Below are 15,538 nucleotides of genomic sequence, written 5' to 3'. Positions count from 1 at the left end.
ACAATTAAGGGGGTGTAAGTGTCACTAATCTTTGAAAGGATATTCCAATGGGGTTATACTTAAAAGTGGCTCTTGTGACTATCTATGATTTCAAATCCGGACGGCCTAATTAACCTTAGGAAGACTGCCAATGAGGTATGCTAAAATGGTTAAAAAGGACTCGAGTACTCATGATTTCAAATTCGAACGCTAATTAGAACACTATTAAATTCTGACTTCTTTAAAACAAAAAATAATAGGAAGAATACGGAATTAAGTGAATTCCTTTCTAACAGCCATACTTCAATTATCTCAAGTGTATAACAGCATCTTCAATTTCATCTAAGTTCTGAAACGCATGCTAGACTGAACTCTTATCTGTTAGATAACACTCACATTGAAGATTGCCTTTTCCATCTTAAAACACAAAAGAAAAAGAAAAGAAAAACGTTTCAACAAAATGTATAAGGTATCAATCAATACAAGACAAGAATTAGGGGATCTTTCATGCATGAATCATGAATAGATTTTTTACCTATGTAAGAATTCTTCTGAAGGAAACAAAGAGAATCGTGCAGATGAACCTAAATTCGAGTAGAGAGATCAACAGCAAGATTCAAGCTGTCATCGAAATAGAAAGATGGCAGGTTTCTTGCAGCAAAATACTCGAACTGACTCTCCTAAAAAGGGTCTCAATACAGCCAGCTTAGAATTGAAGACTAGTGTAAGAAAGATCCTCTAAGTAAGATAGCAGAAGGAGATTTATTATAGTAGCATAATAGCATCATAAGTAAAGAAAAAAAGAACTATGACTGTAAAATGCTTCCAGCCCTGTCAGACTTTCAATAAGATATGAACTCTCAGAAAATTAGACTTGTAAATTGCCCTCTTGACTAAAAGAGAACTTCTAGCCTCGGTAACCAAATAGAGCAGTATCCTCATTTCCAAATAGCTCTTCCGCTGACTAGTATGATGAGAGAAACAACAAGCACTTTGATTTTATCATAAAAGTACAACCAAGATGAAACATATTAATAAGGGGTCTGATTCTGAGAATCAAATGGAACTCATATTGGAGGAAGATAAGGCATCCAAAAGAAATTCAGCATTAAGAGGGCAATCAATGCGGTCCTGGTGGGCGCTGCTGCACTGCAGCTTGCTGGGGCGGATGCGGAGGTGGAGGGGGTGGAGCCACCGCCGACTGATATGGAGGATATTGCTGTCCGTACGTCATAGGAGGAGGGGCCCTGTACCCATACGGGGGATAGTAATGTGGATACTGGGATTGAAAATGTGGTGGTGGTACAGGAGGGTAGCCATGACCGGAACTGCTTGGTGCTTGCAGCTGAACCTGAGGTTGCGGCTGCTTCTCCAATGCCCCTTTGTTACCATCCTCATGAGAGGGTACTAAAGCACCCATTCTCCGAGGATCCGTTGATGGATAGACAGTCCGCTCTGCAGGAGGAAATGTCGGAATGTTGAAATAGTGCAGTGCTGGTTGATGTTGACCCTCTGTGCCTGGTGGCTGTGGCTCCTGGTTAGTCTGCTGCTGCGATATAACAGCTCTAGGAAGCAATCCTCCATGGGACACAAGCCCTTCCCTTGCAGCTGCCCCATCTTCCTCCAGTTTCGGGACTTGTGGCCTACCCCACATCAGTTTCAGACGCAGACCCTTGATGACTAGCTTGTTAGCAAGCTGTTCTGCAGCCTTTTCCGCAGCTTCTCTAGTAGTGTATGTTACAAATGCACAAGCTCGTTGAGGCACCATTCTGATGGACTCAATCTCACCATGAGCATAGAATTGGTCCCTCAGATCCTGCTCAATAATACGGGCATCAAGACCACCAACATATAGGGTCCTAATACTCTCATCATCCGGAGGAGTCAGAGAAGGCATCTCACCTGCCTTACCTAGGAGCTTTAGAGCAACTGGGTCATTCACTCTGCAAGGGGGATATGCTATTACATTGGAAAGAAATCTTTACAAACAGCAAAAGTAACTCATAAAAAAGAAAAACAAACAGAACCCCAATACACTCGAGTTCATGACAAGAATATAATTAAATCAATTGTATGTGCAGAGGTTTGCAGAGACCTTATTTCAGATGCTGATATAGCTCAAAGGTTTAGTTTGGCTTATCAGACTATTAAATTTGCATTAAAGTCACTATATCACAAACGTTTATGAACATTGTTACAGCAAAAAATTGGCTACAGAAGATTTCAAAATAGGCAACCTGATGCTCCACAGGCTTACATTTCCTAACAGAACAAATATGGATAGGTTGCACTAGGTGATTGGCACTTGACTAAACCCAACTGAGTAGATATAGTTTACTATTCATTTGACTCTTAAATTCATAGATTGTATTAACTAAAATGAGAATGATAATTGATATCCAGACTAAATCTGTAATAAAATGTTAATTCTAGCTCTAGCCTCTAAGCTATCATGACATCAATCACTTTTTGCAACTATTTACAGAGCCTAGATATAATGAATAAAAAAGTCAGCAGCATATTATTTTTTTCTATTTCATTTCTAAAAAGAATATCTTTGCGGATGAAAGTTCCATCCATAAAGAATCTGGCTCTCTATGTAGTACTTTCTCCCTACAGGGTTGACGCATCAATGACTGAATATTCACCCATCATTATATGAATGATGGTTCATTCAACTTTCGACATCTTTTGCTATTTTTTCTCGTGTAACATTACCCAATTGCCCATTGATGTGATTCAGATCAAATCGGATCACCTCGAAAGACATTAGGCTCGATGGATAATCTTAATTTTTATATTTATATAATTTAGTCAAGTCTTAGTAGGTTATGGTTTCTAATTTTCTTGAAGAATAAGAATTCTGGATGTCGCGTTCGAATGAGCAGTTCAAATGCTTGCATACATTCGCGTATACAGAGAACGTAAATTGTATGTTCGAACATGCTTGACCCTATTCGAATGCACCCAACGAGAAAGCTTGTATTAGGTTACCCATTCGAATGCTTGCATACATTCACACATACTTAGAATGTAAATTGCCCGTTCGAACGTGCTTGACTCTATTTGAACGCATCCGACGAGAAAGCTTGTATTAGGCCTAGTTTCTCTAATTACTTGGTAGATAGGCAAGCATCTAAATATATGGAAGGCAACCTCATTATGAAATTATGGAATGAATTATTGAGTTAACCTATCTTATCCCCTCTAATCTGGAACTTCTGCCTCCTCGCTCAAACCCTAGCTGCGTGCCACCTCAACGCCGGTTATCCCTAGCCTCCATCACTGTCAAACCTTCCCTCCTTAGGATACCGACCACCTTCTCCCCACTCTTCCCTCATCTAATAGCACCTCCTGCAAACCCTACCTATAACCTATGTCCACCTTCATCATGACCTTGATCACCACTACCCATCATCTTCATCTCCACCATAACTCTACCTATTTTTGTCTAGTTACAGTTCGAATCTGCAAAGGGCGTAAATACAAAAACATAGGTCAGGAAGATACAAAACAAAATCATTTGCTTTTGTAATTTTCTAGCTATGAGAGAATATTTAATGAATATTTTCCTCCGACTGTGCGGACTGCTTCCTCGCATTCGAGCTTGATCGGGTAGCTGAGGTCAATTCATAACACCTATGATATCATTTAAGATGCTAATTAACTTCCCTTGGACAAGGATGTTCAAAGAACATAACATAAAGATGCTACCACGAACACCTATGGGCAAGTTTGGGCTTTGAGAAATGAGAGAACTAAATAATTATTTTCTTTGGATATGCCCCCACTTTTTACTCTTTTGCTGCAGGAAGAGAATTAGAAAGTAACATTTTCAACTTCCCCAGATTATCAAACTTATTTTTGCCCCATCCACTCTCTCCCGAGGTGAGCCACTTCCCAACCCTACTTATTAATCACATGTTTTGCATGTGACCGTTAAGTTTCTAAAAGCCATCTCAACCCATCTCTTCTCTAATAGCAATCATGCAATCCCTTCTCCTTCCTCCTTTGTGCATAAGTAGCACAACGGCATCAAAGAGATTATCAGAGTCTTTGTAAATTCTTTCCAACACTTTATTCTATTGAATATATCATTTTATTGTTGGCATTTGAAGTTGTGATGCTCTATATTTCTCATCATCCTCAACCAAACAAGAAAAACTGCAAAAATATTAGTTCTAATATCACACTCTCTATTCTCACCAAATACTAGGAAGTAACTTCCCTAGAACTTTCACTTCCCAAATCACTTTCTCTACTTTACCTTCCCAACAACCAAACATGCCCTATAATCAAGTCATCAATGTATCTAGCCATATTTTCAACAATTCCTAATTATGCAAGAGCCAATCCTATAGAATTCAGGTCCGTGATTCTTATGTCCTATTGATCAAGGATCCTAGTTTTATTTGCATAAAATGGATAGTTACAACAGCATAATAGAAGAATGCATGCTAATTAACTTGTCTTGGACATGGATGTCCAAAGAAAGTTATATAAAGATGCTACCAAGAACACCTATGGGCCGGTTTGGGCTTTGAGAAATGAGGGAACTAAATAATTATTTTCTGGAATTGCCCCACTTTTTATTATTTGGTTGCAGGAAGTGAATTGGAATAACATCTAACTTCCCCAAATTATCAGACTTATTTTTGGCCAATCCACTCTCTCCGGAGGAGAGACACTTCATAACACTACTTATCACATATAGGGGTGAAAATTAAGTCCGACCCCCGACCCGCTACCCGATCTAGAATTGGATGGGCTTTTAGTTAAATATCCAGATATGTACAGTCTTTTTAGAAAAAAGTCGGATCTAGATAACGGATATCCGTTTAATTGCTTACATAAATACCCCTACCAATAATCAAACCCTGCAACCCACTGCTAACCCTAACCCTAACTTTATCAATCTCTTTCCCAATCGGTAGCTGCCTCCACCAAAATCTCTCAACCTGATCAATGTCTTCAACTCCTCTATCGCCATCACCTCTCTGACCTCTCCGCCTGTATGGTTGCTTTCAATTTAACGTAGTGTTCGTTTTGTAGCTTGATTCTTTCACAATTTCTCTTTCACTATTTCTCTCTTTTTCTCTCTTTCACTATTTCTCTCTTTCTCTCCCTACTATGGTTATTGCTTCTCCAACGCACAAATTCAGCTTTGGTAAACTCCACCGACGCAAATCCAACTCCGATGATCTCAAGTGTGATTTTTTTTTAAAATTTCTTTCTCTCCTCTTATTCTTCGCTGTAGTTTTTTTTTTCCTCTCTCCTCTTCACTCAGAATTTTTCTTTTTGTTTCTTCCACTCTCTCTCTCCTTCGTTGCAGTAGTTTTAAGTATTTCTTTTAGGCTTTTAGACTTCATATGTGAGTAATTATTATTTTCTAATTTTTCTCTTTTTTTATTTTAAATTCTTTGAATTTTTAAAATAATATTTAGAATTTTATGTAATTAAAAATAGCCTGATTCAATCCGAGTGGTCGATACGGCCGATACGTATCGTTTTTTCCCAATTTTTTGAACCTTGGGCCTAGCTTTCATCACAATAGTGAATCCTTTGGTTCAAGATGTTGGTCTAATATTATTTTACTTGTTCATCATCATTTCTCTAGCCTGAAAGATGGTTTTTTCTTACTATTTGTCCTAATGTTTGTCAAAAAATTTGCCTCTTTACTCAATCAAAATAGTTTTCTACTCATAGATCTTGGTCATAAATCTGTATCTCGCTCACTACAGCTCATAATCTCTCTTTCTCAAACTCAATATCTTTCTTTTTGTTTGTTGCCTATAACTTGCTTGGAAAAATGCCAGCTTGATATTTTGACGAGTACATTGCCAAGTTCTCAAAAGCTACAGTGCAGTGGTGTCGATTACTACTCCGTCGACATCTCTTAGAGCGTTGTCATTTACAATGCAAGGAAACCCTCTTGAAAGATGCCCAAGGAGAATAAAAACAATAATAATTTGCAGTAGTCAGTGCATATAAAATTGCTTGTTTTTATGTTAGAAGAACAAATTGCTTGTTTTCTTTTCTATTCTCAGTTTATCCCATTTTATCATATATTTTCCTAATTAACCTTCTAGCTCCTAAATCATAATATTTTCCCGACACTTCTCTCATTAGTGCAACATTCTTTGTTGGATCCAGTATCTATTGTCTCATTTGTTATTATTCCTCAGATGCTGGATCTTTTATTCCTAGTTGTTTCATTATCTTACCTATTAATTTATCTTCCATATGTGATGGATATTATCCTCTAATGAATACATCCTCTTTTGTTCATTCACAGGTTACTAGCTATCTTATTCTACTTTTTAAAGAATTAATATATGTTGTTTCTATCATAGCCATATGCATTTTTATTGTTCCTATCAATGTGTCAAGTCCAGTAAATATTACACCCTTTTCTATGGTTTAGAAAAGGAATGTATCTTTAGGTTCGAAATCGAGTCTAATTGGAACTAAAGTGCGTATTGAAAGACGGCTGTGGTTGGCACTTCACCGCCTAGCACCTAGGAGAAAGGCGGGCGCCAAGACGGACACCAAGGTAGTCTACCAATTTTAATATATAAAAAAATTCTATATGATATAATATATATATATATATACATGCTAATATATCATTTATAAAATTTTAATAGAGCAATTCATAACCATAAAAATAATCAATTACAAATTTATAATTCAGTATGTATAAATAATACTAATAGTTGGTGGTTTGAAATGCATTAATAGTTGATAGTTCCAATGCTCGTGGTACTAGTGGTTTCCAATGTTAGCACGTGGCCTCTTTCCCATTGATTAAAGTTCTTTCCCTCTTTTCCATCGGTTAAAGCACAAAGAAAGAAGAGCTTGGTGGTTTCCAATGTAAAAGAGAAAGAAAAGAAGAAAAAGAAGAGGAGAAGATGAGGCAATCCACAGTTTGGTGGTTTCCCACCGGTTGACATTGCCGCTTACCGTCGCCACTCAACGCATTTGCTTGCCACTGCCATTGGCGCCTTCTAGCCTCTGCTTACCACCTTCGCTTGCCACCGCCGCTCGACACCTTCACTGCCTTCGCTAGCCACCACATGAGAGAGGAGCGATTGAGAGAGTGAGAGTGCTGCGAAAGGGTTTGGTTTTCTTTTATATATAGTAGGCTAGTGGTTAGTTATTAAACCCGATCCACATCTAACTGGCTTCGTTAGCTAGCGGGCCAAAGCGTCAGCCTGCCTTATTAGGCTGCCCTGCCCACCTAGCTCTTTCTAGTGCCTAGGCAGCCTGCATATGAGATGAGCACTATCCGGTCCGTATCTAATCCGTTTTCACTCCTATCACATGCTTTGCATGTGACCACTAAGTTTCTAAAACCCATCTCAACCCATCCCTTCTCTAATAACAATTGTGCAATTCCTTCTCTTTCCTCCTTTATGCACAAGCAGCACAACAACATAACAGAGATTATCAAAGTCTGTAAATTCTTTCCAACACTCTACTCTATTGGATATATAATCTTATTGTTGGCTTTTGAAGTTGTGATGCGCTACATGTCTCACTATCCTCAACCAAACAAGAAAAAGTGTTAAGATATTCGTTCCAATATCACACTCTCTATTCTCACCAAACACTAGGAAATAACTTCCTAGAACTTTCACTCCCCAGATCACTTTCTCTAGTTTTCACTTCCCAGCAACCAAACACGCTTGTAGTCAAGTTATCAATGTATCTAGTCATACTTTCAACCAGTCCTAATTATGCAAGAGCCAATCCTACAGAATTCAGGCCTGTGATTCTTATGTCCTATTGATCAAGGATCCTAGTTGTTATTTGCATATAATGGATAGTTACAACAGCATAAAGGAGATACATGCAGAAGAAACTTGCATGATTTGGTCAATAAGACACCAATGCTCTTATGACATTTATGTATTCAGTACTGATAACATGGATCCCAAATACCAAAAAGATTTAAAGAACAGGGAAAGAACCAGTAGACTGTTCTAATGTTCAATCACCGAAGAATAAAAGTAATAACAGATATAGAGTTCCATAAAAAAATGAGACAAATAACTGATACAAGTAAAGACAGGAACCAACTTATCAAAATGTTGCATACATACCCATAGTAACGATCTTTGATATTCTGCTTGGACAATTCTCCAGTTTCAGGCATCTCATGCCTATAGGGACATTCAGCACCACGTGTGCATTCACCACGCGCATAGAAACTACAAACATGTGCACGGTTCCTCTTGTAATATGGTGTTGTCCGCTGAAGCTTCAAGATGGTATCACTGGGCCGCACCTTTCCATATGAAGACTCATAATCTATTCCAGCTCTGGCCTGTGAAAGAAAGTAATATTTGTCAAAGGTAGTGAGTCAACAATGACCATTCCTTCATAAACACTGGATAAAATAAGAGAAGACAGTGCCACTAGAAATAGATGAACAGTAAGCACCAAGATTGTGATTTGACTATGACAACAGTATTGCAATACTAGATAGATGTGAACAAGAAGAAAAGCCACTAAGAAAATAATAGCAATAGCTCCATCAGATATGTAATCAGGAAATCTCTCTTGGACATTACAGTCGAAAAAGAAATTCTTTTTGAAGGAAAAGAACACCTAAAATCTCCCGGTTCAGAGTGTCCTTTAATCATGATACTTATTAAGGACAATTGCAAGTATAGCTTGTGCTTTGCATACATCTAGCCCTCCCCAAGACCTCATACAAGCAGGAGCCTCTACTGGCACGGCAAGTGCTGGTCGGCACGCCCGTGCCGATCGGTACGGGGGCGTGCCAACCAGCACGCGTGCTGTGCCGATCTGTGCCGGTCTGGCACAGCCACGTGCCGTTCGACACAGCTTTGTATCGGTCATGTGCCAATGTGGAGACTTTTTTTAAAAAAATTTATATTTTCATCAATTTTTATCAAATCAACTTTACTTATTTTCTTAACAAACATGATATAACATGTAAAACCCATCTTTTTAACTTTTTCTTATTTCCATCAATTAAATTTTATCATTTGTCATTTTTAAAATGATAACTTATTTGTCATTTTTAAAATGACAATTTATTTATCATTTTTTAAAATTGGAATGACAATTCATTTGCTAGACCTAGACAACCACAAAGCTAAATTTATCAGAGACAGAAGAAAGGAAAGGGACCATCTCAAGTTCAATATGATTATAGTCAGATGAAGGAAGGACTTGAGTCTATATGTAGTAGGACATTAGAAGAGGTACGCCTACAGAATGATATGAGTTCATCATCATTATCATCATATCAATTACACCCACCAGAGCCACAACACCCTTATTATACTCCATATCTACAATCTGCATATGCTTATGGTGTGTCTGTGCCTGTGCCGGTCGTTCCCGTGTATATTTAATATCCATATCATATCATCGAAGAATTATGAAATTCTCATTTCTATGAGAACTATGTGAGATGTTATAACGAGCAATATTATCAATGGATAAGTTTTAAAGAATATCGACAGTATTTAACGCAACATTCCCATGTTATTCTTGTGCTAGCAAATAAAGTCTTTGATCCTCCTCGTCATTCTACGTTCAACTATATATTAGTTTTAATTATTGAATTATTATCAATTATGTATTGAATGTTATTATGTGTTCAATTATATTATGGAGTGTTTAATCATTAATATTAATTTAATGAATGTATTCAATCATATTATGTGTTGAATAATATTTATACTCAACTGTTGTTTTATCTTTAATAAAATAAGTTATTTACAAAAATAATCTAAAGATAAAACATTGTAATGTAGATTTTAAATTTTAATACATATATTTAGACAAAAAAAAATCAAAAATTGACATATCAACTCAGTGGTAGTCTTATTTAATCACATTAAAAGTGCTAAAATCTTCTAAGCCTATCAAGTGAACTCAAATCAAAAGAACCTAATAGAAACTCTAAAGAAATATCAGGCAACATCTCTTGTACAGACTACAAAAACACAATTAACATTGCAACATGAGACAACTTATCTAGCAAAAGTCATGACAGGAAATAACCATTATATCCACAAGGCCCAAGAGAACTGCAAATATACGACAAAGACAGACACACTTGAAGTTGCTTAGTAATGCATTTCTCTAATGTATATGATGAAAAAAATCCATTCTAATCATACAGGATAGAACAAAAAAAATACATTCTAATCATGATACACACTTCAAGTATTTAGTAATGCATTTCTCTACTGTTGTGAATTATGTGCTCGCCCTCCGATTACGGTGGATGATGTCATCAAAAGGATGGTTGTGCCAATCAACACATGGCACGAGAGGTGCCATAACACCCTTCTCTCGCCTTGTAGCAGTGTTCCGCTCGCTGTTATCTTGCCATCGCCCTTTGCATCCTCTAGCCCAAGAAGGAAGAAGACTACATGGAAGTGGGTTGAATTAAAACGATCCGCTTTGTGAATCAAACTTAAGTTGTGGATCATCCGCTACTTAGGTTATATCCGCAAAGCGGATCTTTTTTATTTTGACCCATTTGGGTCATCTTCTTCATTCGTCTTTTCCTCCCAATGCTAGGGCACGACGAAACGAAAACGAGCGAGGGCAGGGGATAGGGGGACAACAGCATTGTAAGTAGTCTCCATCTCTCCTTTCTCTTTATTCTCCTCTCTTCTTTCTCTTTTTTCTCCTCTATCCTTTCCTTTTCTTCTCTTTCTTTTTAGCCGTGCCAACTGGCATGGCATGTACTAGCGGCAAGGCAATCTTAGTTGTCAACTTTATTTTCTTATTTTTGACCCATAAATAGACTAACACAAAAGTCTCTTTTGCTTTAACAACAAGCCAGCCATCACTAGTAGCAGCTGAAAAGACTCATTGGTCTTTCTTTCTCCATCTTTTCTGCTTTTATAATTTGACTATCATGTGATTGCATGTGCACCGCTATGTGAAGGTGACAGCAAAGCTAGGAGCAAAATTGTCTATAGCAGAAACTAATAGAATAGAATGAGATGTATAACAACAATGTGTAGAGTACATGAGTAAAAGATAAAGGTAAGTAATGCCAACATACCCTCCGATCATGCTCTTCAGCAAAGAATTCCCTGTTCACATCACTCTTTGGGATAGCATCATTGGAATTGATAGCTAGAGCAGTGTCTCGAACCTGAACTGGCAACCCATATTCAAGATCCAAGAGACAGACCTGGCACACATTCTTCAGCTTACTGCATGTCTGGCAGACCTCTGACTTTTTGTACCTTGCATCACGACCAGGTCTCCAGCGGAAGACTGTAAATGGACGGGTGCAGATTTTACACTCCTTGTCATAATCTGCCCTGGTCTGAGAAATCAAGGAAAAGATCGAAATTTAAAAACCATTCCCAAATCACATACTTAATGATCAAATCAACTTACTAAAAACTATAAGATCACTACACAAGTGTTAGACTCCCAATTACAGATCATGCTAGGACAAATCCCCAAAACTTCAAGCTTTAGAAAAGACAATGAAATGCAGGAGCATTATAATTATGACCACTTAGAAATTATGACCAGTGGTCCAAACCATGTGCAGAACATGAGACAACATACTAAAGCAGTAGAAATTATAATTGTGACCATTTACAACAAATTGGAATAATCTCAACTAGAGAAGGAAACACAAAAGAAGTATTAACTATCAACTGGATAAAAAGGCACCTTTCAGCTAGGTATTATGGGGCAAGTGTGCAATCTATGCCGTTGGGGAAACTACTAATGTTGTCAACTGGTTCTAGATTTCATCAGAACGAATGCAACCAGTTCTTGCAGACAAATGTTTCCGTACTTGAGGACAAATTATTATTTGCCCCTAAAAAGCAAGGATATATGGGTTTACTAAAACAAAGAATGCATGAATCTCCTAGATTATCTTCTGCCTGAACAATAACCTGCTTGAAGAGGCAAAGTCTCTCGAATAAGGATGTCATGTCATCTAGACTGCAGAACCAATGTCACTGATAGAAGTTTTCAAATCACCACGTTAACACTAACATGTCTCTAATGGTCAAAAGTAACATTGAGTGACGCAATTGTAATAACTTACTAGAAGCCATTCAAGCATTTTCAGTAAATAGCTGCTAAGTCATAAGGCTGGCTTAATCACTGCAGAATAATTTTAAGTACATGGAAACTCAAATCTCATCTTAGTTTGGCTATCCATGCGAAGACTCTTTTCTTCAACATCTTCAGAGAAAGGAAGTTAATATGTGATCCATTTGAAGCTGTCAGGTAATGGCATAATACAAATTATCTCCGCACTGGAGTAGCTTCTGACCACTTTTGATGCTTGATTTGTGGATTCTTAAATGATAGAATTTGGGAAAACCACCAGAATAACAGTTGGACATTCTCCCATATTCTTTTCAACAAGTCCAAGATCATTTGGGTCAGAATTATGGTTAAAATGCTATACGAATTTGAAAAAGTATGTACATTTGGCTATCCAGCTTCCCCAAAAAATCCTTAGTATAGGTTTAACCATTCAGCCATGGATGCTTAACAAGCTATACAAACCAAGGGCAGCTCTCCTTTTCCATGTTTTCAAAACAAACCTTTTAATATATGAACAATATTTATGATTGAAGAGTGTCCCAAGCTATCTTAAGTAAGTGTGGATTGATCACATAAATGAATCTTAAGTTTTATCTAAATAATTCAAGTTCTATCATCTTAGTTCAGGGGTTTTCTCTTATCTATTGTCTTCACTTCCGTTAGGTTTGTTGATCATTCTTAGCGGCATCATAAGTAATCAAGCAATGCTCCCTTAGCACGGAGAATAGCACGGAGAAAAGCACGAAATCCCCCTATTTTGATTCGCAAAGAACAAATTACTCAGAAACAAAGCTTGAAATCCCAGTGACGCAGAAACCAATCAAAAAGTCTCCTTTCGCCTCATAAAGGACATATCAAAGCAAATTAAGGGTAGGGTTTGATTCCCCTGAGGAAGTGAGTAAGATTTCGACTCTTAGACTTCGATTCGCTAATCGAGAGAGAGATACTAGAAAGGGGAAAGAGAGATAACGTACCATCCGGACGTAGGGGTTGTCGCCGAGGCAGGACTCGCAGATTAGGGGAAAATCCGACCGTTCCCAACCTTCCGCTTGCGCATCTCTCAGCAGCCGATGAGCCATCGAACGAGAGAGAAACACGAGAGGGTTAAAACTCTGAAACTTGGAGTCTTCTCTATTTGAACCAAGGGCGTGGTCAGGTACCCGCGTGATCACTGCTCAGCCGGCTACGCGAACGATCCTATCCATCTTTTGTTGAGTTTTTGACCTAGACCTATTTTTATTTTTAGTTTTTTCAAAAATAGACTATCTCTTAAATTTATTAAGAAATAGAATTTAATTCACTATAGCTGCTAAACTAATCAGCACTTTTATCATTTGTTAATTTTTTTTATTAACTACTAAAAAATTAAGTTAAAAAAATTTATATAGATAAAACGCTGATCAGCTGAACTGATCAGTATTTCAGGACCAAACACAAATGTTAAACTGATTAGCATTTTAGTTAGAGATAAAATGCTGATTAGTTCAGCATTTTTATTAGGGCTATAGTAAATTAAACCCCAGTCGATAATAAGTTTGAGAAATTATTTATTTTGATAAAAATAAATTAGAATAAGTCTAGTTTGGTCAAAACTCTCTTTTATTCTTTTATGTTTTATAAAAGTTTCGGGGGTAGGAAGGATAGGGGGTGTAGCAGGGTGGGGGGATCCATACATAATTGTCCCTTAAAAAAATTTAAATATCATAATTGCCACTGTATTTCTTTCAAAAATATCTTCCAATTACTTAAATCTAATTAATCATAATTAAATATATATTTAAATAAAAAGCATATTTTGCTTTTGCATAAATTTCTTAAAGGTAGGGTAGCCACAAATAGCATAAGCGAGAAAGGATGAGGAAAGGAATGGTCGATCTCTTCTCTGTCATAACGAAAAAGAGGAGAAGTAGCAACAATGACAACAGCATAATAGTGGTGGCAAGGTGCTATAAGACACATGGAAGAAAGTCGACAATGAGGACGAATGGTGGAGTCAAAGGACCCGCTCTTCATTGTAGCACGCGAACAAGCCAAAGAAAGAGAAGAAAAGAGAAAGACTCTCTCATCTCTTTAGCGAAAGTGGGGCTCTAGGGGAGGGAAGGGTAAAGTCCCTGGACAAAATGGTTAGAGAGTGAGGAGAGAGAAAGTCGGCATGCGGCAACGGGCGATGATGTAGAGAAATAAAAAGGAAGAATATCTAATAAAAAGCTTACTTGAAATGCTCGTAACTGCTCTCCACGTAATTCTTATGCTGACATGTTAGTCAACTTTTCCACACAGCATCTAAAATAAAAAGATAAATCTCCATGGTTGGCTATCATGTAGAGATCAAACAAAGGGTATCAAAAGCTTTGCTTCATGGAATGAAATGTGCTTGGATTGTAACGATGTGGGAACGATACGATGATGGCCGGTAATGAAGCTGGGAATGACGGTAAAAAGATCACCAACAAAACTAAATGAGAGGCCTAGGGAGTTAGTGAAAAGTATCGATATGACGCAGATGATAAGATAAAGCTATTTCAATAAGCGCGAGATTGCATGAAGGTCCTCAGCGGCTAATTCACCCGACGAAGATGAATATAAAAAGTAATGGTGAAACACACGACAATAAAATTAAATTGAAGTAGCAAGGATGAAGAGCTTATATCAACGAGTCTAATGGTGGCGTCATCTAATAATGATCTGAGGATAAGTAACTATCATCAAAAACTATGGATAAGAGAGAGTAAACAGAAGATTGACAGATAAGAGATAATATAAAATAAAAAATGAGTGGAAGTCAGTCACTAAGATAATAACTTTTGTATCTATACAGGAGGTTAGCATTTGTTTGGCTTAAGACGACGTTAGAAGAGTGAGGAAAAAAAAAAGACTGCAGAGCACCAGATTGGCTTGTGCTTTTTATTTTTATTTATTTATATGTGTTACGCTGCTGGGGCAAAAAAAAAAAGAGCTTACAAAGTACCGTATGTGACTAATTATATGTATCAAAGCATCTCAAAATAGGCTCAGAGTTCAGCTCGAATTAAATTTAATCAATTCAAGGCTCGAAACTAATTCCAAGCAGCTTGAATAGAGCTCGGGTCGATCCTGTTCGGTTCGATAACACTAACAAGTAAACACCCCCCTAGCTTTTAACACGTCCGTGAGGCAATCCCAATTGTCAGGCACGTGTCTTATGGCGAGTAAAGCTATCCTAGAAAGAATCCAACCATGGTTACGTACGTATACCAACTTTCCTTTCTTTTTCTTTTTTGTTTGGTTATAGAGGGGATGAAATAGAACAGTGGATCTATCATGGAGCAAGAGAAGCAATTGAAGCAGAGGCCAACAGTAAGAGGTACGAGAACGGTGGCCACGGCTGTGATGCTTGTTGCTCCATGAGGCCATCTCAAAAGGAGGAGGAGGCCAGAGGCCAGAGCCCAGAGGAGGAGTCTCTTGCCGATGTTCTTTGTACTCCTCCTTTCTTCTC

The 15,538-nt window shown here is 37.6% G+C and overlaps 1 protein-coding gene across 1 annotated transcript; it reads right to left on the bottom strand.

The window, feature by feature from the left end:
- Window positions 1-832: 832 nt before the first annotated feature.
- On the bottom strand, window positions 833-15,399 carry LOC140777641 (zinc finger CCCH domain-containing protein 40-like). The gene is made up of 4 exons (XM_073121892.1): window positions 13,038-15,399; window positions 11,042-11,311; window positions 8,085-8,308; window positions 833-1,922 (listed from the first exon to the last, which is right to left on the bottom strand). The coding sequence occupies exons 1-4, from the start codon at window positions 13,140-13,142 to the stop codon at window positions 1,100-1,102; spliced, it is 1,422 nt and encodes a 473-aa protein (XP_072977993.1). The 5' UTR covers window positions 13,143-15,399; the 3' UTR covers window positions 833-1,099.
- Window positions 15,400-15,538: the final 139 nt, after the last annotated feature.

Source organism: Typha angustifolia, chromosome 15 (genome assembly GCF_048772165.1).
Source record: "Typha angustifolia cultivar Huaian chromosome 15, ASM4877216v1, whole genome shotgun sequence".
Taxonomy (NCBI): domain Eukaryota; kingdom Viridiplantae; phylum Streptophyta; class Magnoliopsida; order Poales; family Typhaceae; genus Typha; species Typha angustifolia.
The sequence above is the reverse complement of the archived record's forward strand: the minus strand, read 5'-3'. Positions and strand labels throughout refer to the sequence as shown.